The 24,972-nt window shown below is 36.4% G+C and overlaps 1 protein-coding gene and 1 pseudogene across 1 annotated transcript in view; both read right to left on the bottom strand.

Annotated features, from left to right (window-relative positions):
- CTSO (cathepsin O) overlaps positions 1-1,504 on the bottom strand; it is a 59,264-nt gene extending 57,760 nt beyond the window's left edge. The window contains exon 1 of the mRNA XM_074231565.1: positions 1,405-1,504. Coding sequence (XP_074087666.1) covers positions 1,405-1,504 — 100 coding nt within the window. The remainder of the gene's footprint in view (positions 1-1,404) is intronic.
- Positions 1,505-1,530: 26 nt separating this feature from the next.
- LOC141516200 (actin, cytoplasmic 1 pseudogene) lies at positions 1,531-2,707 on the bottom strand (annotated as a pseudogene).
- Positions 2,708-24,972: the final 22,265 nt, after the last annotated feature.

Raw genomic sequence — 24,972 nt, 5'->3', positions numbered from 1 at the left:
AAGTCAATGGGAATGGGAGTTGGGAAGAGTGAGAGTCTAGGATGAATGCCTTATGGACATTTAAAAATACTCACCATCTATATTTTCTTGACCTTATGTATCTCAATTCTCATTTTTTCCCTGAAATTGTTTTGTTTTGTTTTCATAGAATATCTAGTACAACTCCAACTGATGCAGGATGATCCTTTTCATTATTCGTGAAAATTATTCTTTTATTAATAAGACCATCAGTCATTTGACCATCTTTCTCAGACATAAGACCCCCAATCACAGTGGGATCATAGTTTAAATGCCCTTTGAAGAGGAGGTGTTCCTGAAGGATGCCTAATCATTTCTAATTATTTAATCAAATGGGAGGTCAGTTATCTTTAGATACATGACTTAGATCACTCAAATCTTGGTCAAAGAGACATCAATTTCCACATCATCTGTCTTGATAAAATGAGGAGAATCAGAATTTTCCCAGGACCTATCTGAACAAACACAATAAGCAAGAATACAACCATTAGCTTAAATACAGAATTTCTTTTAATGTCTGATTAAATCTTGGAATGGGTAAATCTATAAGAAAACATTTCCACACTGATTGGTTTCTGGATGAGGAAGCAGAAAAGGGGAAAAACTTGATCCTAATACAATAACTAATTATTAAATATTCATTTCCTACATTAAGTATCTATTAATGTGCTATCAATACAAATACAATAAAGAATGTACAATCCCTACTCACAAAGTGCTTGCATTGTAATGGAAGAGAAAAAATACATATAGAGTATAAATATAAAATTAAAAATACTAATATATACAAAGTAATTAAATACAAGGCAGTTGGAGATGTAAAATATAAAAAGTTATAAGAAACAGGAAAGACATGCAGAAAGATGGTGTTTAAGCTTCATTATAAAGGAAAGAGGCAATCTATGAGGCAGAAGGAATGGGGATAGTTTGGCTAAATTGTAAAGTATGGGTTTTAATTTTTTTTTCTTTAACGTGTGCACTTTTATTTGAACTGGTCTTAAAGTCAGTGTACAGGTAAAGCTCCTCCCCTCCCCCAAGTACTGGCACCAATCTTATTAAACTCCCGGGGAGACTGCAAAAAAAGTCTTCATTCACATCTATGTTGGGGGTAGGGAGGGATTTTAGGGGGCCATCCATGATGGTTGACAATTAAAAAAAAGTAACAAGTATTAAGGCGGAAGATACAAAAAGTTTTTTTTAAAGGATTACATTAATTTACATGAAAAGCAATACTAGTACCTCCCCCCTCCCCCTCCCCCCCCTCCCCTTCTGGATGTTTTAAGTAGCTCCTTTTCTCTAAAGAGCAGGATAGCCACCTTCATAGAGGCAAGTAACTCTGTCACAATGCATTATACAATTATTTGGAATGACTTAAAAAAAATGTACAATCAGTGTCCTGAAGACGCACTGTAGAACTTTGGGGATGTTTGCCTCCAACATACTTAGACTGCTTATCACCTTCACCATAAAGCCATGCCAATCTCATCTCTTTTTCTGGGCCATTATCACACCCTTTTGACAAAAAAATAACCAAAACAACCAAAAAGAAACACAAACAGTCCATTTAGAAGCATTTGCGGTGGACAATGGAAGGCCCAGATTCATCATACTCCTGCTTGCTGATCCACATCTGCTGGAAGGTAGAAAGAGACACCAGGATGGAGCCTCCAATCCAGACAGAGTATTTGCACTCAGGTGGGGCAATGATCTTGATTTTCATTGTTCTGGGGGCTAGGGCTGTAATCTCCTTTTGCATCCTGTCAGCAATGCCTGGGTACATGGTGGTACCACCAGACAATACGGTATTGGCATACAGATCCTTACGGATGTCAACATCACACTTCATGATGGAGTTGAAGGTAGTTTCATGGATTACACAGGATTCCATACCTAAGAAAGAAGGTTGGAAGAGAGCTTCTGGGCATCAGAACCTCTCATTGCCAATAGTGATAACCTGCCCGTCAGGGAGCTCGTAGCTCTTTTCCAGAGAGGAGCTGGAGGCAGCAGTGGTCATCTCCTGCTCGAAGTCTAGGGCGACATAGCACAGCTTCTCCTTGATGTCACGCACAATTTCCCTCTCAGCTGTGGTAGTGAAACTACCCTCTCTCTGTCAGAATCTTCATGAGGTAGTCTGTCAGATCACGGCCAGCCAGATCCAGACGGAGGATGGCACGAGGAAGGGCATAACCTTCATAGATGGGCACAGTGTGGGTCACACCATCATTGGAGTCCATCACAATACCAGTGGTACGACCAGAGGCATATAGGGACAGCACAGCCTGGATGGCAATGTACATAGCTGGGGTGTTGAAGGTCTCAAACATAATCTGAGTCATCTTTTCTCTGTTGGCTTTGGGGTTCAGGGGAGCTTCTGTGAGCAGCATAGGGTGCTCTTCAGGAGCCACACGGAGCTCATTGTAGAAAGTATGATGCCAGATTTTCTCCATGTCATCCCAGTTGGTGACAATACCGTGTTCAATGGGGTATTTCAGAGTCAGAATACCTCTCTTGCTCTGAGCTTCATCTCCCGCGTAGCTGTCTTTCTGGCCCATACCCACCATCACACCCTGATGTCTTGGGCTGCCAACAATGGAAGGGAAGATGGCCCGAGGGGCATCATCTCCTGGAAAGCCAGCTTTGCACATGCCAGAGCCATTGTCAACAATGAGAGCAGCAAATCATCATCCATGGCGAACTTGGAGGTGGCAAGTCTAAACCCTTAGGAGAGAGAGGCAGTGGTGCCACACCTGGAGGCGGGGGAGGCAAGTGCACGCTGGGTGGAATAGCTCACAGCTCAGTATGGGCTTTAAAAGCTAAATTAAAATGTTATATTTTACCATAAAAGGAAATAAGGACATTTGGATAGTTCATTGTCTTGAGGACTGGGTTTGGAACCAGGAACCAGAATCTTTATAAATTCAAATCTGGTCTCAGACCCTTACTAGCTGTGTGATCCCAGGCAAAACATTTAACCCTATTTGCCTCAGGTGGTTATCTGTAAAATAAGCTGGAGAAGGAAATAACAAACCACTCTGATATCTTTGCCTAGAATACCCCCAAAATGGTATCACAGAATTGGATATGATGAAGATGATTCAACAACAACAAAAGGAAATGTTAAAGTGGAATTGGCAAGATTTCACAAAACCAATTAGATTAATGGGGTGACAGAGAGCAAGAAGTTGAGGAAAATGTTAAGATCATGACCCTGGGAGATCAGAAGGATGTTGATATGTTTAAAAGGAATAGGTAAATTAGGAAGAGGGAACAGATAATGATATGTTTTAGCGAATAGAATTAGAGATGTTTAATAGGAAATCAGTTATATAAGACTGGAGATGGAGGTTTCGGGAGAGTCTAGGTCTGGATATATAGATTTGGGAGTCATTTGCAAGAAAATGGAGAGGGAGAAGAGAGCTAGGATAGAACATGAGGGACCTCCCAAAATTAGGGTGTGTGATGTAGATGAAAAGCTTACAAAGGAGACTAAGTACTAATCACATAGCTAGAAGATGAACCCAGAGAGAGAAGTGTCATCAAAATGGAGAGGAGAAAATAAAGAGAAGGGAAGGATGATCTTGGTGGCAGATCCAACCAATACCATATTGAGAAGGCTTAGGATTGAGAGAAGTTCTCTAGATATGGCAGTTGAGAGATTGATAATTTGAAGAAAGCAGTTTTAGTTGAGTGATGAGGTTGACAACTTTTGATGTCACCTAAAAGTAAATATAAATTTTTTCCTGCTTTTTCCCCCTCCATTGTATCAACAGTCCCTGGATGACACATCTCCTGAAGGGGGAAGATTTCTTTTTTTTTAAATTTAGATCATACCTTATGGTAGTTGAATTATATAAGAATTCCTCTCCAAAACTCCATTTTGGAGGTCCTGTTTACTAGCTGGACCCCACTTAGGGAAATTTAATAAAGGTTTATGTTAACCTAATTCTATTTGTACTTTTTTGAGACCAAACTCTGGAGGCTAACATTTGTACCTTATTAGAATAAACTCTGGAGGTTAACACTATATTTGGATTAATTCTATATTAAAATCAAACTCATGGAGCTTGATACAGCCACACTTCAAAAAGCTGAAGTGCCCCGACCCGCGGGGCAGAAAAGTGGGGTGTCGAGGAGGACCCAGCCTGAAATGGAATGGGTGAGAATAAGGAGAGTGAGACCCAAGGATGGTGGATAAGGTCTGAGTTTATTTGAGAAAATACATGCTTATATTGTAGAGAAGGAACAAGGGGATTAGCTTAGGGGTGGAGTTGGTATGCCTTGGCCTGAGAGAAGGGATAGTCTGTGATCTGTTTGTTCTTGATAATGGAGGGTGAGGTCTCTTTTCTTTGTCTTGGCCCTTGGTATGCCTGGAATTTTGTTTGCTCCTTTTATCTTATCTGACAGGGGGCTTCTTGGCTCCTGGTATGTCTGGAATTTATTTGCTCTTTTTATGGGGGCTTCTTGGCCCCTGGCATGTCCCCCTTTTTTATTTTAAATTTATGGGCAGGATCCCTGTCTTAGGCTGTGCAACTTGATTTTCATGCTTGGTATCCGTGACCAGGAGGGGACCTTAGCGAGGTCCTTGTTATCTCCTGTAGGGTCTGATGTTCCCAAGTCATGGAGTTGCACTAAATCCCGTCATTGGGTATCACTGCAGCCCTTGGGGGTGCCTTTCCTTGAGCAGATGCGCGCATACCAAGGTGGGCGAGGTGTAAGAGCAGCGAACCTCAAGGGTTCCATTTGGAGGTCCTCACAGGACCCTTGGCTTTTCAATTGGTGATATAAGACTGAAACTGGTTTTCCAAGGGCTGAGTCAATTTGGGATTTGATAAAGTTGGTCAGTCTCCTGAAGGCCCATGGTCCAAAAGAAATTAGAATTAGGAAGCCAATTAATGGGCCTAGAAGGCTTGGGAGCAGAGTAGAGAGCCAGGGGGATGTGGAAAACCAATTTTTATACCATGCCTCACCTTTCTCTCTCTCCCTTTTTCTTTTTTTCCAGGCTATCCTTAACCCTTTGCAGACTGTCTTCTACCAGGCCAAGTTTATCCTTAAAAAAACAGCATTCTTCCTTTAGTGCCACGCAGAGTCCCCCCTGTTGTAAAAATAACAAATCAAGACCGCGTCTATTTTGTAATGCTACTTCAGCTAGAGAGGCAACAGAATCTTTTAGGTGTTCTAACCCTGCTTGAAGTTCTGAGAGATCCTTATCGATAGCAGAGCTAAGCTGGGTGTACTGTGCATTGGAGGAGACTAAGGAGGCAATACCTGTACCAGAGCCAACAAACCCAAGTCCAATCAGGACTGCGAGTGTAACTGCTGTCAGGGCTTCTCTTTTGTCTCTGATAAGGGTACCCCTTCCATGTTCCCAAAATTGGAGGAATTCCTCCGGGTAGTGGACAGTTAGGTGAGGAAAAAGGGAGACAAGGACACAATAGTCCTTTTTCTCAAGGAATTGTTTGGTGTCCACAAAGGTGGTTAGTCCTGATGAGCAGGCAAGATAGGTATTAGGAGGGGCTACAGCATATCTATAGGAAGTATTAATAAGGGTACTTTGGTTACATACTGTGTCTAGCTGAAGAGGGGGGAGCATTTGTGGGCCAAGGAGACAATTTCCCTGACCGGAGATTTTTGCAAGAGTGAGGCCTTGGGATTCCCCAGTGCCCCATCTGAGATCATCTGTTCTGTTGGAGTGTGTGATGTTCCCGAATTGAGCAATACCTTCATAGAAGGGAGGGAAGAGGAATAGCAGATCCAGCATTCTTCCAATGAAGAATTCTGTATCTGGGTCAAAGCTTGCACAGAGGCATTAATGAGGGTAAGTATGATATGGGCAGTAGAGGGACCGCTAGCCTGGAGAGTGGGTCTATAAGGGACGGTGTCAAGGGAGACAGGGGTGCTGGGAGTAGGTTGGTCCAAGGGTCTGGTATTATAGATGTTAGCATTAGGCCCAATGGCCACCGGTTGGGAGGGTGTGGGGATGGTTTGGGTGAGTTTGATGGTGAATATAGTTCCAGGGTTATATTTAGACTTATATAATCGGAGTCCCCAGGTATATCCTTTTTCCCATCCGCGCACCTCTTTCCCTTTCGCAGTAAACTGAATTTCCAGGGGGTTGCACCATTGGTTGTTAGTCTGGCAAGAATTCTGAGTGAGGCTATAGTTGGCGGTGACTGTTATAAAGTCTGTTTCTGAGTGTTTTATCCAGTACCCAGTACCTGTTGTTTCACAACCCCACTGTTTGCAGAAATAATCTTCCGGTCGGCCGCAACGTGGGTGGGTCCGTGCATATCGGGGCATACATAGAAGGATAGGCTGGCAAGCTTTTAGAGACAGAGACAGAGACAGAGAGACAGAGACAGACAGAGAAAATGCTATTTAGGTATGACTCAAGACTGGAGGGGATGAGACTGAATCTATGTGTAGAGCAATTGACCTTGGGCAAGAAGGACCACCACTGTGTTAGCATAGTTGTGAAATTTCCTTCAGTAGCTCCTGAGTAAAAGAAGAGAAAAGGGTAGTGGGAATGATTGAGGACTGAAGTTTTTCAAGAGAAAGGGGTGGAGCAAGGGTGCTGGATTGTTAACTATTTGGTTAATTTGGAAAAGAAGGAAAGTGAAGGTAGAAAATGCATAATGGCTGAGAAAACACTGAGAGGTGGTGGAATTTAGTTTGTTGAAGTACAGGAAGAGTGAAGCATAAAGAGATGTGGAAGAGTAAAGAATGATTCAATAGGGGGACCATCAGAGTTTATCTTTTTTTCTTTTTCATTTTGGCAAGGCAATGGGGTTAATCGATTTGCCCAGGTCACACAGCTGGGCAATTATTTATTTATGTATTTAGGTTTTTGCAAGGGAAATGGGGTTAAGTGGCTTGCCCAAGGCCACACAGCTAGGTAATTATTAAGTGTCTGAGGGCAGATTTGAACTCAGGTCGGTGCTCTATCCTCTATACCACTTAGCTGCCCCTATCAGTTTCTAATTAAGGAAATGGTCCACTTTTGTTTCATGGCAAGATCCAATAAATGAATGACCACTCTATGTCTAACTGAACTGTTGTAAAGGAATAAGTCATAAAATTTGTGAAGGTTGAGGGAAATGAGAAATGAGGGAGTTTGAGGGAAAAGCTACCTAATTATCAAAGTCCCCTCATTCAAGGCAGGTGTTGGGAAGTCAACGTAGATGGAAGGTAACCAAGAGCTGTACACTTTGAAAAAGGAGGAAGAATAATCTAGGAGTCAGTACACATGAACTCCCTAATTATTGAATATTCTAGGAGACAGTATACTCCAAGTCCCCTAATTACTGAATACTCCAAGAGTCAGCATACTCCAACTCCCTAATTACTGAATATTCTAGGAGCTGGTATACTCCATCTCCCCTAATTATTTAATACCCTAGGAGCCAGTTCCCTAAATATTGAATAATCCATGAATTTTGGCACGGATTATCCTTTGTGAGGCAATTTCAAAGTGTGGTTTCGTTGTGGGGATGAGAGAAGGGGTAAATGAGAAGTCACCAGTTGGCTTCTACTGACTGTGGAGTCAGCTTGAACCAGCTTAGCAAAATTGATTGTTCAGTTTTCAGTGTGAGCATTTGCACCTTGGATGTTGGCAAAGGTTCCAAATGAGAGCTTCATTTATTATTTTATCGATTTTTCTACACTTAGAAAAAGAATGGAGATTAATGGAGATTAATGCAAATTAAACTTAAAAGTATATTTTGCATATTTTTTTTCCCACCAAACCACCAGAGTATTCTCTCTCTTGAAGTATCTCACCTTTATTCAGTCATGCAGTTAAACTCTCAATATGTAGCAGATTGTGAGTATCAGGATAATTTGTAAATGTGATTATTATTTCTAGTCCTATTTTCTGAAATGTTTTGTATTCTGTAAATGTTAATTTTTTACTTAAATTCTTTGACGTGCCTTATGGTATTAATCATCAAAAGAGTTTTTATATGTAGTTCTAAGTTTAAAAATTTCAGAAATTAAATTTTACTTTCAAAACAAAACAAAACAAAATTCTGCTCATTCCATTGTGAGGAAGAGAAGAGGATTTTGGGGAAGATGGATTGGGCTTCCTGTTGCCTCTGTCAGTCTCTTGTTCAGTGTGAGCACATATACCACCAGCACTAGATGAAAGGATATTAGAAGTCAGTTAATGCAACTCCCTCATTTGGCAAATGAAGAAGCTGAGTCTAAGTGAAGCTAAGTAACTTATCCAATAATAAATATGAGAAGGAGGACTTAAACTCTTTACTTTACCTCTATAATAACTATAGAAAAACTAAATAACTTTGTGATCTTAATTTATCCCAAAATCAAGCCTAGCTTTTGACTTTTTAAAATTGATATTTTATTTTAGTTTTTCAATTACATGTTATAAAAATTTTTCAACAATTATCCACGCACATATTTATAAATTATAGTTTTCTTCTATCCTCTCTTCCATCTCTCTCCCCTCAGTGGTTTACAGATTGGTCATTTTCTATATGAAGAATCAGAACTAAGGGTAAAGAAGGAAAATTATGGGATAGGAAGGAAAAACATAAGAGAAATTCTTTAAAAAGTGAACACAGTGTTCTTTCAGATTCTATAGTGTTGGGAGCCAGGGTCTCTAAGCTGTTTGACACAGTCACAGCAAGAAGACTCAAGGCAGTCATGCTGCCTGATGGAACAACATTTCCTTGCTCAATATATATAGGGATTTCATGCATATCAATTTTTATAGGTTTATTATTTATTGCAATATTTACTCACCCTGATAGTGGAATGACTATAAAGGAAGGATTTCAGAAAAATTCCTTGAATAAAACAGATTGTAAACTCTGTCCAAATTTAACAGGACTGCCTCTCCCTGAGGCATACAAAAGGCTTCAACATTATGAAATCTCTGGAAAACCCAGCACTGGGAATTCCAAGGAGATGTCAGAATATATACAGGGAAAACAGATACAAGATGGGTCAGATAGAATTCCAGGGAAATTAACAGTTTTGCACCCCTTACCATACACAGGAATATATGAAAAAGATGGTGAGAAAATAGTTAGTACAGGTGACCCATATGTGAACTCCAGCAGCCTTAGTTTCATGGGAAAGAATAAAAAACTCACAGAAACTGTGGTTTCTACCAACAAGGCCTGAAAGAAAAATTGGTTATTGTAAGAGTTAATGGATGGGTGGACAAGCATAAAGACCCTCACTATAGATTGTTAAGGAAGTGTATCAAAAAACATTACTTACACAAAAAATATAAAAAACTTTCCATTAAAAGAATTGCTTAATTAATAACTCTAAATGAATTAACAATTATACAATGTAGTAATAAATAAGGTAACAGACAGGTTGAGGTCATCATGGTCTGAGTAGGGATAAGAAATCAATTAACTATATGATTATTAATTAAACTTGTAATCACATGATTAAAACTTGTAACCATATGAACTATATGATTGATGATGAAAATTGTACACTTTTGCAACCAAGGAAATGAGCTTAGCTTGCTTGCTTGAAACGTACATGATTCTGAGACTATAAAAATAAATCCAAGCAGCTGACAGTCAGTCAACCTGCTCCTGCCTTTACCCCCTTGTTGACTCAACTCATTTCGCCGACTCTATCCCTCCTGTCAGGTTCCAAGGACCCCGCAGAGGCTGGACCCCTGCACTATAGTTTTGTTTTGTTTTGTTTTCTTCATCTGGATGTGGATGGCATTGTCCATAACAGGTCCCCAAGGATTGTCTTAGCTCTCTGGACTGAAGAGAGGAGCTGTATCCATCAAAGTTGATCAACTCACAACATTGTTAATGTGTACATTGTTCTCTTGGTTCTGCTCCTTTCACTCAGCATCAGTTCCTGTAATTTGTTCTATGCTTCTCTAGAATCCAACCATTCATGGTTTCTTATAGAACAATAGTGTTCTATAGCATTCATGTATCATAACTTTTTTTAGCTTTCCCCAATTGATGGGCATCCCTTTAATTTCTAATTCTTTTCCATAACAAGAAGGGCTGTTCTGAATATTTTGAAACATAGTACTTTCCCTACTTTTTATGATTTGTTTTGAATGTAGGCCTAGTATTGGTATTGCATAGTTCCAGATTGTTTCCCAGAATAGTTGAATTAATTCACAATTCCACCCAAAGTTTAGCTTTTGACTTCTAATCTAGAATAAAAATATAGAATTTCATATCATAAGGAAGCAAAACATATTCAAAATATGCACTTTCTATTGAGAAACTAAGTACAAAAGCCAATCTCTTTTTTATCTATGGCATGTAAAAATATTTGTTCTTTTACCAGGCATAAAAATAAATAAATAAATACCCCTTTATTTGTCAATGGGACAGAAACAGAAGAAAAGTGGTCATTAAAAAATGATCTCAAGAAAAGAATGAATCAGGAATAGAAAAATGGGTCAAGACATCACTTGGATAGTCACTCAAAAATTCTTTACATTATTGAATGTTAAATTTGGTTTAATGAAAAATTTTGTCAAGAGGATTTGCTGAAATGATCTCAATTCACTTTATCTGAAAAATAAATTTCCAAGAATCAGTGAGGCTAAAATTAAAGTGGCTACATTTGTGGGAGGATACTCAAAAAGGATTGAAAAATTTTAAAAAAGGTTGAGAAATAAAAAAAAAATTGAAGAAGCAGTTGAAAGAGCTCCCTGGAAATCATTTTTTTTTTATCAAGTGATCAAAACCTTTTTGAGAAAAGTAAATGGTTCCTAAGAAAATGGCAATGATTTTTCTCAAAGCTTATTAAGTAATGACATCATGCATATCATTCAAGATGCATTTCTTGGATTCACATTTGGACTTCTTCCCAGAAAACCAAGTGCTACGAGGGATGGACATGGCAAATATTTCCATCAATAAATCCTTAAAATGGAAAAACAACATGAGGACAAGTGGAGTCCAAGTATGCTGGCTCAATACTATTGATTATTGAAAAGGCATGCTCCACAGGTGAAATACAATAGAAACTCATTGATAGCTTTATTTTAGGGGAATTACATGAACATAATTTTCTTTAGTATGAAATGAGTTTATGAATCTTCACGTACTTGTACATGTACATATATGTGTATAGTACGTATACTGAATGTATATGTATACACACATTTACAAATATTTTGATTCCTGTTAAAATGGTGAATAATACTTTATATCAGTACAAAAAATATGATTCAACAATTTTTATGAGTGCAACAAAAAAGCCCCTACTTTAGTGGTTGTGGTGTTTAGTGTACTACTATATCTTCCATATGCTATCTTTTTAAATATTTGAAGAGTGTTCTTTTGTTCATTTTAAGAAAATATTTTGTCAAAGGATTAGGTTTACCCTAATTACTTCAATCATTCCTTATAGATTATGGTTTCTCTCACAATCATGGCAGCCTTCCCTTGGACATATGCAGGTATTTTGTCAGCATAAATTGTCTACAAAATTGAACATAATATTCCATATTCAGTCAGGTAAAGCAAACATTGATACTGATGACTTACCTTGTCCTGGGCATGGCAGCATGGCATTTCTCTATCTTTTTTTTTTTTTTTTTAGATTTTGCAAGGCAATGGGGTTAAGTGGCTTGCCCAAGGCCACATGGTACTCTATCCACTGCGCCATCTAGCCGCCCCTGCATGGCATTTCTCTTAATGCAAACAGCATTACTTTGGATTTAATATGATATGATATCACTTTCTCTTTTTAGCTTTTCTTTCTGTATCCAAAGGAAAATATTTTTTTCAATATGCCCTCATCTAAAAGGTTCTAACTCATCTCTGGCTTCTTTGAGTTCTATGGGCTTTGTCTCACAATTCCTTTCATATTGGTCTCTTTACTACTCAAAAAATTCAGTCTTGCAGAATGCTGATAATGATTTGCTAGGGAAGGAGAAATTATTCATAGGCTTAAGTCAGCTATGTTTCCTCTTAACTTCTAAGGCAAGCCAGACAAAGTTTTGGTATTAGATAGAAATTATAGTGGAAATGGGACCCTACAGATGCTTCTATATCTCTTTTCGTTGGGAAAAGTTTGATGTCTAAGGCATTTCCTGAGATCATAACAAAAGTTTCTTTGTTCTTGGGGAAACTCAGACTTTGTCTCTTTCCATTGGTGAGTGTTATCTGAATGGTATCGCTTATGCTGTGCATAGTTAATCAAACTCTTTTATTTTTCTACTTTAATGTGACACATTTTAAAAGGTTCTATTGGTCATCTTTTAAAAAAATATCAGCTAGGGGCAGCTAGGTGGCGCAGTGGATAGAGCACTGGCCCTGGAGTCAGGAGTACCTGGGTTCAAATTCGGCCTCAGACACTTAATAATTACCTAGCTGTGTGGTCTTGGGCAAGCCACTTAATCCCATTGCCTTGAAAAGAAACCTAAAAATAAATAAAAATAAAAAAATCAGCTGCCTTCTAATTATCTTTCCCCTTTCCTCCTTTCACAAAACCCTCCTTGTAACAAAGAAATACATATAAACAAAGACCATTGATGACTTTGGCCCTTAGTCCACCCCCATCCATGACTGTCTTTTTGCCAAAGGAAGGAAACTTACATACTGCACTATTTATTCTCTGATGTCTTTATTGGTCTCTGTAATGATCATAGCTCTGAAGTTTTCCAATATTGCTTTCTTTTAAATGTTTTGGTCATCATGTGACGTAATCTCCTAATTCTATTTTGTATCATACTCCATTAATTTAAAAATATTTTTAACAAATTTCTCTGAATTCTTTATAATTATTGTTCTTTATGGCACAGTGATATTCTATAACATTTATGTACACTCAACAATTCATTTGCCCATTCAATGAGTAATTCTTTGCAGCCACAAAAGCTGTAGTTTTAAATACTCTTGTATATGGAAGAACTTTCCTTCTTTCTTTGGGCAAAATATTTAAATTTCTTGGGGTTTCATTCCCTTGACTATAAAATTAAGAAGTCAGGCTTAATGATATCAAGCTCTAATATTATGTAAGGTTGCCTTCAGCTTTTGTGTTGGGAATAAAGAATATGTTAGTAATGATTTTATACAAAACATTTCCTCTGGCAATTTTGTGTGTTAATAGAAAAATCTTGGACCTTTAAAAATATCCCATGTGTACATTTTCATCAATGTTCTTATTCCCTTAAACAAGGAAAAATTGTTTTTCTGTATTGAATATGCATTCAATTTAGATTGTAAAATTCACTGGATAGGGGCCATGGAAACCTCTATTATTCCTGAAAATCTAGACTTTTGTTGAATATCATTAAGCTAACAATTTCTTCTCCTTGCTGCTTTATTTTCTTAAAAATATTAAGCCCTTGGCTTTGTGATTACCATTATGTTTGAACATTTATGTCCAAGAGTTTATTTATTTTATATCCTCATAGACAATACACTTCATAGAAAAGCATGAAGTCTTTTTTTTTTGGTAGAATAGATGCACACATAATACTCTTTTCTCTTGTATGTAGATTATTGTTCTCCCAGGTAATTAAATGACATATATAAATTACTAGGTATAATTATACATTTTCTAAGTCTAGAATTTTACAGTTAATAAACACAAGGAATAATATACAACCAAAATAAGCTGCTTGCATTCTAATATGTGGGGATGATACACGCATCTTCTATGAGCCCTACAAACATCAGGGATCACAGATGAACTCTAAATGGAAGGTCTGAGAATGGTAATGGCATGCTCTGATAATCTTAAAAGAAGAAAGAAAAGAGAAAGGAGGAATACACTGGAGTGTGGGGTGCAAGAAAAGCCTTTCTAGGGAAAATTATCTCATGTAATCATGGAATAAAAGTAAATATGTATGTGGGCAAAGAAGAGAGGGTGGAAGATGATTGTTACTTAAGCTTCACTTATATCTGAATTGACCTGTGAAGGGAGGAATATAAATACATAAACACATATACACATAATTGGGTACAATAATATATTTCATTCAATAGGAAAATGGGAGGAAAGTGGAGAAATTGGAAAGGGTGGATTGGGGAGGGATTGTTCTCAGGCAAAACAAACCCTATGGATGTCCAAAAACATTTGAGGTTCTTTTTGAAGTATCAAAGAGAGGGAATATGGTAGGGGAAAGGAAGATGTCCATGAATTTGTGAATAACTGAATAAGTTATAGGATACACTTGTGACAGAATATATTGGGAAATATGGGGGGAGAAAGAGACCTGGGGAGACTGGCAAATTTATGCAGAGTGCAGTGAAGGGAGCCAGGAGAGCATATTGTACTTAGAATATTTACACACACACACACACACACACACACACACACACACACACACACACACATATATATATTTACACAAGTATATATTTTCCATATATGTAGTTATATACATATTAAATGCACATCATATAATACACATGTATATTTAATATGCTTATGTATATATTTATGTGTATATAAAACACATATATATATAATCCATACATATGTTTATATATATTATATATATTTGATATCCTTAGAGAGTAATTTTTGACTTTATATGTTTTAACAGAGACGTTTTTGTTGTTGTTGTTCTCGATTGGGGGGATGAGGAAGGTAAAGTGAATTTTTGCTGATTGTAAAAACAAATAAAAGTAAATTAAAAGATATCCAGCATGGCATATTTGTCTTTAATCTTGTATGGCAGTGGAACTCCATGATTGATGATATAAAGCAAGAATGAGTAATGTGTTTTTTAAATCGCCATGTAAGAGGCTCATAAATTTACTTTCTTAGCCAAATGAGGTGACATGTTGCCATATAGCCATTGCTACTGCTCAAAATTTGTTTAAGATTTAGAAGAAGTAACTTGTTCCAGTTTCCCAGCTGGAGGTAAAGTGTTGGGATCAAGGCTGCCAGAAAATGAAGGCGAAACAAAGGATAATGTGGTCATTTCACAGACAAACTACTAATAGGGAGGCAAGACAATGGGATTAATGAAAGGCCATAAAATATAGCTTCATTATCTGCATAGTTTATAGAACAAAATGCATGGAGAAACACCTGAAATGTGGAGTGGTTTCTATGGTAATCTCAATCCATTTCTTTTCTGGTGACATTTGAATAAATGTGAACGAGCTAACATTTAAGCCCTGCAGTGTTTCATCTACCATGAAGGCACAACTAATGTGTGTGTTTTAGAATCATTATTAGCTACTTGGATAAAATTTTGTTAGCACTCTCTTCATAGCCTTATACAATCCACAGTCTGAAGGGCCTGAGAAAATCCTGGACAGATTTGTTTAACACTATAATTTCTGCATCAATTTAGTGGCAGTCAAGAAACTATAATTTTGCTGTGATCCAAATTTTCCAGAGAACACAAATTTGCCATTATCATGATTTTTGAGTTATGAAGTCGAAGATCAAATGCATTTTTTTTCTTGAGTATAGCATTCATAATGAAGATAATGACAATTATAATGAAGAGGACAATGATAATGACACAGAGGTGGTATGGAACAGTAAATAGAGAATTGACCTTTAATTAGGAAGACATGAGTTTTTTCCCTGGGATCTGATATATACCAACTTTGCTTTCCTGGGCAAGTTGCTAAAATACTAGGTATCCCAGTCAACTATCTAAAATTAAATTACAGATCAGTTAACAGTCTATTTCCCCATATTTCTAGAGAAATCACAGGTTTGGACTAATAATGATGATGGTGATGATGATAACAACACTTATATTATCTACTATTGCAATTGTCCTAAGTATTCTTTCAAAGAACTTTCAGAGGATGAATTTTTGATCTAAACTTTTTCTTCAATTACAAAAAGTAGTTATTTAAACTACATATATAAGAGTACAGAGAATATGAAATATTAAAAAAGATAGTAGAAAATTGTCTTGACTAGTCTTACCTGAACTGCATTGAAAAAGATGAGAAGAATGTGATAAAGTTAAGAACAATACATAAGAATACCAGGAATTCCTCCCCAGAAAGGCTAATTACTTTGAAGTACTTTATCCTAAGGAGTTACAATTTGTATGGTTAATTGTATAAACACATACAATAAGTCTAATATGTTGTTTGAGTATATCAAAAAACACCTGGTAAATAAAGAGCATATGAAAAGATAAATGGTAAATAAAGAGAAACTTATAATCAATTAAGTAATTAATAAACTAGATATCTGAAAGCAAGGTAACATTTATAGTGCCTTTAATTAATAACCCAAAGACTCTGACTCAGTTCTTCATTAATGTATTATTAATTTATAAAATATACCTCATTATAGAAAGATAACTAGAACATTTGATGCCTCTCTTGAAATTTACTCTCTATTAGAAACATACCAACATAATAATGTCAAGAACCACTGGGACGAAAGATGGAATTTTTCAAGGATGCAATATTAGACCATTATGGTTTTGCTTATCCCTAAATCCATTATCAGTTCTCCAAAATAGAATTGACTTCCAATTTGGCTTCCAAATTAAAGAGGGACTAGAACCAAAACATCTCATTAATCACTAAATGTATGGCTTCACTTAAAAGAAAAACAACAAACAAAACATTAAGTAGATATTTCATCTTATGGATGGTATCAAAATGTCATTTGGATTGGATACATATTTATACTTGTTTTAATTTTAATTCTTAATGTGCACCAAGGAGGAGAAGAGATTGAAGGTTTTGAGTTTAAATCCATAGGTCAATATGGATTAAGTCAATATTTACAATCTATTTGGCCTCTCAAGGAAAGTCCTATCTAGCTTAAGTTTTTATTTTTTAAATGGGAAAACTGAGATTATTGTGTTATTAGACTCATAGGAGTCCTGAAATCCAAGTTTAATAGGAAGGATACATTTAGAGTAATTTATACCTAGTGAGTATCCATCTTTAAATATACTTTTGGCATGGCAAAATGTCTGACAATGTATTTAGGAGGCAACTAAACAAAAACCCATGCCTGCAATTTATTAATTTAATTTATCTAAAGGGAAGAATAGAATTGATAAATATTCTCAGAATACACAAAAATTTAATTTAGTTTAAAAATCTACAGCAATATTTTTAGAACAGATCATTTCACAAGATAATTAGCAAAAATGATAACAGATATGCACTACTGGATGTAGTCTAGAAAATGACTAAGATCTGTGACCTTTTTTTTTTTGGTGCAGACACCTTTTAAGGGTAACCTTATAAAAGAAATGGGAGGTGATTCTTGGATTTATCAGTGGGTTGGCTTCCTTGGCATCTAGGGCATAAAAAACCCTTAGAAAGTTGGCTTTAAATTTTTTTGAACATAATTTCCTTTGCCCTATCTCTGTGAGAATGTCTTCTGACTTAGTATGGACTGTTGCAGTGGCAAGGGGGAGTAGCAGTTATATCTGGCTTTGTATATTTTTGACCATAGGAATTATAGTCTTTTTTGAAGTCATTTTTTCCCCTTGTCTAAAATGTATTTGTTAAAATGTTTCTTTGCATTCCTTCCTTCCTTCCTTCCTTCCTTCCTTCCTTCCTTCCTTCCTTCCTTCCTTCCTTCCTTCCTTCCTTCCTTCCTTCCTTCCTTCCTTTCTTCCTTCCTTTCTTCCTTTCTTTCATTTTATTTTCTCCAGATACATGCAAAAACAAGTTTCAATATTTACTTTTAAACTCATTGCATTCTAATTCTAAATTTGAATCACTGGAGTAGTCTAAATTCAGCCCAGCCCAGATGAAGATCCAAGAGTAGAATAAGAAGGTATTCTATAAATGGTATCCACATGCAATCAACATAATAAGTCCATTGGGAAGCACTGAACAATGGCAGTTAAATGAATATAAATATATGCTTATTAAAATGAAGTTTATGATAGGAATTCAGAATCAGGACATTGCTACTACATACCCCCAATAATGAAAAACTGCACTAATTGATAGACATAGATTATAGACAGAAAAGTGGGAAATGGGCAACATATCATTGCAAGTTGTAAGCATCTATCAGATATCTAGAAAGCCTACACTTTGTTACAAATCAAAAGATGAGAGACAAATCTCCATAATACAAAGTGAACCAACAAGTAACCTGTACTGGAACTAGATCATTATTATAGGCAGAATATCTTCCCATAATTTTCCAGATATAATCTTGATAAATTTAAATTGAATTATTTTAATTGATGTAACCATGCAAAATATTCATACTGTTCAAATTACGTACAGAGAAGAGACTTCAAAATAAAAAAAAACAGAATGAAAGAAATCAAAATAACATGAGAATAGGACTTCATTATATAGTCTGTTCCAAAGCCACATGTATTCATTTAGTTTTCTCTTGATTCCTGTATTTGATTCTTGATGTCTTGGGGAATTATTGCTAGCTGTTAGGAACCATTTTAATTTTTAGGGAGTCTATTTCTTAAGTTAGGCTTGCAACCTTCAATTCTAAGCCAGAAATCAACAAGTTATAATCCCATGGAGTTTGTTTTTGTTCCTGTTCCAGTTACTGTATGACCCATGAGTTAAGTATTTTTTTTGTTTAAATGCAATTTTAGTCACATTCATTCTCTCTCTCTCTCTCTCTCTCTCTCTCTCTCTCTCTCTCTCTCTGCAAAGCAAAGGGTGGCTTGCCCAAGGCCACACTGCCACACTGCTATGTAATTATTAAGTGTCTGAGGTTGGAATTGAACTCAGGTCCTCCTGACTTCAGGGCTGGTGCTCTATCCACTGAGCCACCTAGCTGCCCCTAAATTCTCTCTTTTAAGTTATTAATCCTTCCCATTCTTATCTTAGTTGCTCTCATTTCGTCTAACATCATTGTTTATAACTTTTGCTTCATTTCTTCCAGGTGCTTTTGTAATTCTGATCATTTCTCTAAGGTCTTACTTTGGACTTTTGGAGTTATTCTCTTCTGGGTTTCTCTCAATCCTTAGTATTTCTTCTTTGTGTTTATCAGCACCCTCTGTGTTCTTATATCTTTAGTTTCATTTTATGAATTAGAATTTTGGGTTTTTGCAAGCCATTTCCTTTTCATGCTTTTGAATGGAGGGCAGGCCCTACTTGGTCCTAGATGTGATGGCCAAAACTCTGCTCTTGGAAGGAATTCTTAGATCTTGGCTCCATTTCTTAGTGGTTCAACTCAGGTTTTGGCCTTGACCATTCTCTGTCTCTTCTTTTCATAATCCCAGACTTGGAGTTGACTTTGTGCTTTCCTGTGATTCTGGCAGGACTCAACCTCTTGATTGTATTGGTGGTAGACTTCCTGTATAACTCCAGATATTTGCTTCCAAGTCCTTTGCTGTGACTTCAACCTTTGCTGTTGTTATCTCCTGTTGTACTTTTCCTGGAATTTCTCTGGGCTCTCTGGCTCTGTTTCTGCCTTGCCCTGACTTGGTCTGGTTCTGTTTTTTCTGGCAGGGTTCTAAGGGACTTTCTGAGCTCTTTGATTGCTTGGATGGTAATCTTGGGTTTGTCTCCCGCAGTGCCCCTGGGCTGCTTGGACCTTCTTGTCTATGCTTGCTGTGTTTGAACAGTCTTCTATCATCTTGGACTGAAAGGGTCTGTGAGCGTTTTCTCTTTGGCATTTGTCCATTGGATGACCCTTTTTACATGACCAATGCATCTTTTTATGCCAGTGCTACAATTCTTTGATGGCCTTCATAACACTCCTCCAGAGATATTAATATTAATAACTTTCAAAGTATTGTAGTTCACTTATGCTCACCAGAAACCTCTAAATTTCCCCTTTCATTAATCTTCAACTTCAATTCTTCAGATAAATTAAAGGAAAAAATGAACCTAAGTGTCTCTCACTACAAAACAGTTTAAATTATATAAATTGACTTTTAATTCAAAATTTGAAATTTAATTAGATTTAGTGCATTTAACCAAACCCTATTTAAAAAGTGAATTAAAAGAACATCAGGTTTGACCACATGAGGGCAGCAGAGGACCTTTTAAATTGTACAACTGCTTTTCAAGTAATAATCTTGTATTTTAGTTTATGGAAATTTTCAATTTGCCATTTCAGAAAACCAATTTTTAAGTAAATACCCAATATGTGTTATACAATACTAGGCATTAGGTTTGTCAGATGTAAAAAAGACAGTACCTAATCTATTTAACACACAATTTTGATTAATAGTAATTGTCATGTACATAGGTCTTTAAAAGAATGTTCAGTAAAGATGAATGTTTTTGTTACAGTTTTAGGAGGAAAACATATTGATAATTATTACATAACACTGGAAGGGATTTCAACAAAGGACTAATTCTTTAATTTTCTTTTTTTTTTTTTTATTATTTAACAGGCTAGAATCCCATGAATCTGGACGAGTTCAAGGTGAGCCTACTTACAGGAAGGGCTGTGAGTTAGAATGTTAGATGTCTTCTCGAGACTGCCATGAAGGGCTGACGGCCTTCCTTTTTTCCTCCTGAGAGAACAGTAGGTTTAGCCTACTATTTTGATCAGGTGTAGGGTAACTGAACTACAGATGGATTTTCAAACTTCTGTTCCTTGCATCTAAAAGAACAATCAAAAAGCAAATATCAAATGTCTGAAATGCTAAAGTCTAGAGATATAAGGGGGGAAAGTCTCCAGTCTTAAGGATCAAAGCCTTTGGAACTAGAAGAAATCTGAAAAATCATCCAGATCAAATCCCACACTTTAAAGGTGATAAAACAGAGGTTAACACAATGTCTCATCCCTTCAATTGTAATTTTCATCCCTTCCTCCCCATTTCTATAGACAGCCCTGTCAATTATTTTTCTATTAAGAGAATGACTCACTTGCCTGAAAAGTGAATAGGACCTCATCCCTTCTACACACAAACAATTATCTCTAGTAAGTATCAAAAATATATACAATTCCTACTTGAAGAAACCACTACTTCAAAAAGAAATGAAATTAGGAGTATGTTGTAAACAGATCCAGAACTGAATGCAAAACCAGAATAGGTCTTTGATTTCTTTGCTTTAGCATCATTTGCAAAGTTTACAAACCATTTGATAAAGCTACTTTACAATTATTATCTCATCTGATTTTCACAACAATCCAGGGAATTAGGTCATCAGGTCAGTTGTTTTTAAAAAATGAGCAAATAATAAAACAAGTTCTTCAAAGTGTGTGGCTGAAGATGAGGTCTGTTGTAGCAACAATAGCAGGTAACAGCAACAATAGCTCATCTTTATAGCAGGCATTAAAGTTTGCAAGGTGCTATACTTCTGTTATGTCATTTGATTCTGATATTAAAATGAAGATACTGAGGTTAAGGGTGGTTAAATGATTTGTCCAGGGTCACACAACTAACAATATTTGTATATCCTACCTTTTCCCTCATAAAATCCTTTTCCAGGATTTCTGTTGTATCCACAGACTGTTTTCATAAAAAATTATTGAGATGAAAAACTAATTTCATTTTGACCAAAATTGTTTCATCTGGTCATTAATTAGTTATTTAAGAAGCTTTTCTTCACTTAGCCAGTCTGATACAAGGACATCAGAAAGAGTTTATTGTCAGACCTGTAAATGATACTTTTCTTCTAGGTTGATAGAACCTAGAAGCATCCCTTAGTAAAGTTTATGAAGACCAAGAATAATTTTATAGACCAATAAGGCACTGGATATAAAGGTCTCTTTGTTGTCTTGTTTCTATCATGTCTGACTTCATAACTCCAGTTGGGATTTCCTTGGCAAAGACAGTAGAGAGGTTTGCCATTTCCTTTTCAAGTTCATTTTACAGATGAGGAAACTAAAGCAAACACAGTTAAGTGACTTTTCCAGGGTCAAACAGTTTTCTAAGATCATATCTGAACACAGGTCTGAGTTTTGGCCTGGTGCTCTATCCACTGGGCCACCTAGCTCCATTTTTGTTGTTCAGTCATTTTTCTTGGCTGTATCTGACTCTTCATGACCCCCTTTGAGTTTTTCCTTGGCCAAAGATACTAGAGTGATTCTCCAATTCCTTGTCCATCTCATTTTACAGATGAGAAAACTGAGGCAAACAGAAACATTCTCTCTCATCTTAAGTCTCCCTTCATTTGCCAAGGCTTGCCAGTTTTTTCTCCTCAATATCTCTAACACTTAGACTTTGCTTTTCTAATTCAGGGCAGGTTTCAGTTTCTTTGCCAAGAAGCTTTGCACCCAAGTAATATCTTTTGCTGCTGCTGCTGCTGCTTAGGTGATTTCTTCCTCTAATCCAATTATCTTTCAATAAAACCTCAGTCAAGAAACTGTGAATGCTTAAATTGTATGTGTTTATACCGATTTTACCTCTGAGAGGTCAAATGTGTAGAGATCTTCATGGAATCTTTGAATCCCTTGATATTGAGAGAGAGAGAGAGAGAGTGTGTGTGTGTGTGTGTATGTGTATGTGTGTGTGAAGGGAATGGAGGATGATGCTTTGGTGTTTCAGACCTATTACTTCCACTTGCTCAATATTCTCTCCATCATTAGCTTAGATTAACCACAGGCTTTTTCATGTGCTCATGAAAATTCTTAGCCGTTAATTCCTTCAGGTTGCTAGGAAACCACTTGATGTAGAGAAAGGAGAGGTGATAGCCAATTAAACTGAGGGATCACAAGCATGTTTAATTTACACTTGGGAAGATTATATTCCAGGCAAAAGGTAGATTGATAGTCTGAACCTTTGATTGAACTAGGTCATATGAGGAAATTCTCCCAATGCAGGTCAATACCTTCTCTACAACTTTAAGTCCTAGGGAATTGTTTAGAGCTTTGAGAGATTGAGGGACTCACCTAGAGTCACACAACCAATACATGTTAGAAGCAGAACCAGGGCTAACTGATTGTAATGCTGATTCTTTAGCTCTATGTAGTGTGTGTTAGTGTGTGTGTATATGTGTATGTGTGTGATAGAGGCAGATAGACAGAGAGAGAAGAGACACACAGAGAAAGAGAAGTAGACAGAAAGGAAAGCAGAGAGAAAAGGCAGAGAGAAAGTGAGAGAGACGGAGTGGAGAGGAGAGAGAGAGAGAGAGAGAGAGAGAGAGAGAGAGAGAGAGAGAAATACAGACTGAGTCAGGTAATTAAGAATATTTGAATACTTTGTTGTTTATTTATAATCATTATGAAATAATCAAATTATAAATATCCAATAATTCAAGTTATTGTTTGGGTCAATTTCCTTGGAAATATTTGCACCCTTTGCACTTATTTCTTGCATTTCTTCTTGGGTTTCATTACTAATAGCTGTTCATCAGTCCAGATTTCAGATTGCAACACAACTGCTCCATTATATATCCCCAACTTTTTTATGTCTTGCCACTTCTTCCCTCAGCATCTCTACCATTTGTGTTTTGCTTTCCTTTCCCCTAGGCACCACCTGAAGTCAGTCTCTCAAAATATTTTTCCTGAGTTTTGCAAAAGCCTATTAATGAATTGGCCTCCCTGCCTCCAACTTCTGCCTCTCCAATCCATCCTCCACAGAGTTGTGACTTTCTAAGACTGTTGTACATGATGGAATTCCATTCTATATGAGTAGAAGTTCTTTGCCATGAGCTCAGCAAAGAAATCATACATTGACATAAAATAAAACTGTCTTTTCTTAGTTTTTGTAAATGTTGTATATTCCTTCAGAGAATTCTTTTTGTAAATTTTTATTTTTAAATCCCTGAAGTCTAGTATAGTGCACATGTTCAGTTGTTAGTTGTACCTGACAGTTCATGACCCCATGGATCATACCATTCATTGATTTTTCTTGGTAAAGATATCCAAGTGATTTGCCATTTCCTTCTCCAGTGGAATAAGGCAAATGGAGGTTAAGTGACTTGCCAGTATCATATAGCTATATGTGACTGAAGTCAGATTTGAACTAAGGTTTTCCTGACTCCAGTTTCACTGGTCTATCTACTCAGTCATCAAGTTGTCCCGGTTTGCATGTAGTAGTTGGTTTATAAACCATCTAGATTGAATTGAATTAAGTTAAATTAATGTGAGAAGACAGTTGATGCTAAAAAAAAGAGAAATGGGTTGATTAAAACCCTAATTTCCATAGAATCAGAGTTCTGTTTTTCCAAAATTCTATGAAATAATAATTTGAAATATAATTCAACAGAGAAGAATGGAAGCATACTTTCAGAAGGGGAGGAATTATTGACAGAATAAAGAACAGAGATGATTATAAATGATAAAAATAGACAATTTTGTTTACATAAAACTGAAAACAAATAAAATCAATCATTAGAAGGGAAATAGTCAAACGGGAAAAATATCTTTGTAGCAAATTATTTCTACTATTAAAAAAAATCACATATACAAGGTGGATAAGGATTAATGCTAGAAAAATGGCCAAATGATTTGAATAAATAGATCTCAAAAGAAGAAAGGCAAACTAACAGCAAATATATAAAGATGTTCCAAATTGCTAATTAAATTTAAAAAAAACCTTGAGTTTCCAGTTCAAATTCATCAGAGTCTTAAAGATGATGAAAATGGAATATGGGACTTTTTCAATCAGAAATTTGGAACTATACCTTTTTTTGTTGTTTTTTCAAGGCAATAGGATTAAGTAATTTGTCCAAGGTCACAAGGTAATTATTAAGTATCTGAGGTCACAACTCAGGTCCTCCTGACTCTAGGGCTGGTGCTCTATCAACTGTGACATCTATCTGCCCAATTTGGAACTATACCTAAAAGGTCATTTAATTATGTTTACTCTTTTCTTGGAAAAGTATTACAAGGTATGTACCCTAAAAGTATATATACCAAAGGCAGAGGGCAAAAACTTGCATGTACAAAAAAGAATCTGTAGTAGAACATGGGGACCCATTGATTGGAGAATAACTAAACAAATTAAAGTATATCAAAGTAACGAGATTTTATGAAAACCATAGGAACTGACCAAAGAAATGGATTCAAAGAAACACAGGAAGACTTGTATGAAATGATATAAAATGAACAGAACCAGGTCAATTTATGCAATGATTTCAATGATGTAAAGGAAGACAACTTTGAAAAGCTTAAATTCAATGAACAACAGTTACCTGT

The sequence above is a fragment of the Macrotis lagotis genome, chromosome 3, assembly GCF_037893015.1.
Source record: "Macrotis lagotis isolate mMagLag1 chromosome 3, bilby.v1.9.chrom.fasta, whole genome shotgun sequence".
NCBI lineage: Eukaryota > Metazoa > Chordata > Mammalia > Peramelemorphia > Peramelidae > Macrotis > Macrotis lagotis.
The sequence above is the reverse complement of the archived record's forward strand: the minus strand, read 5'-3'. Positions and strand labels throughout refer to the sequence as shown.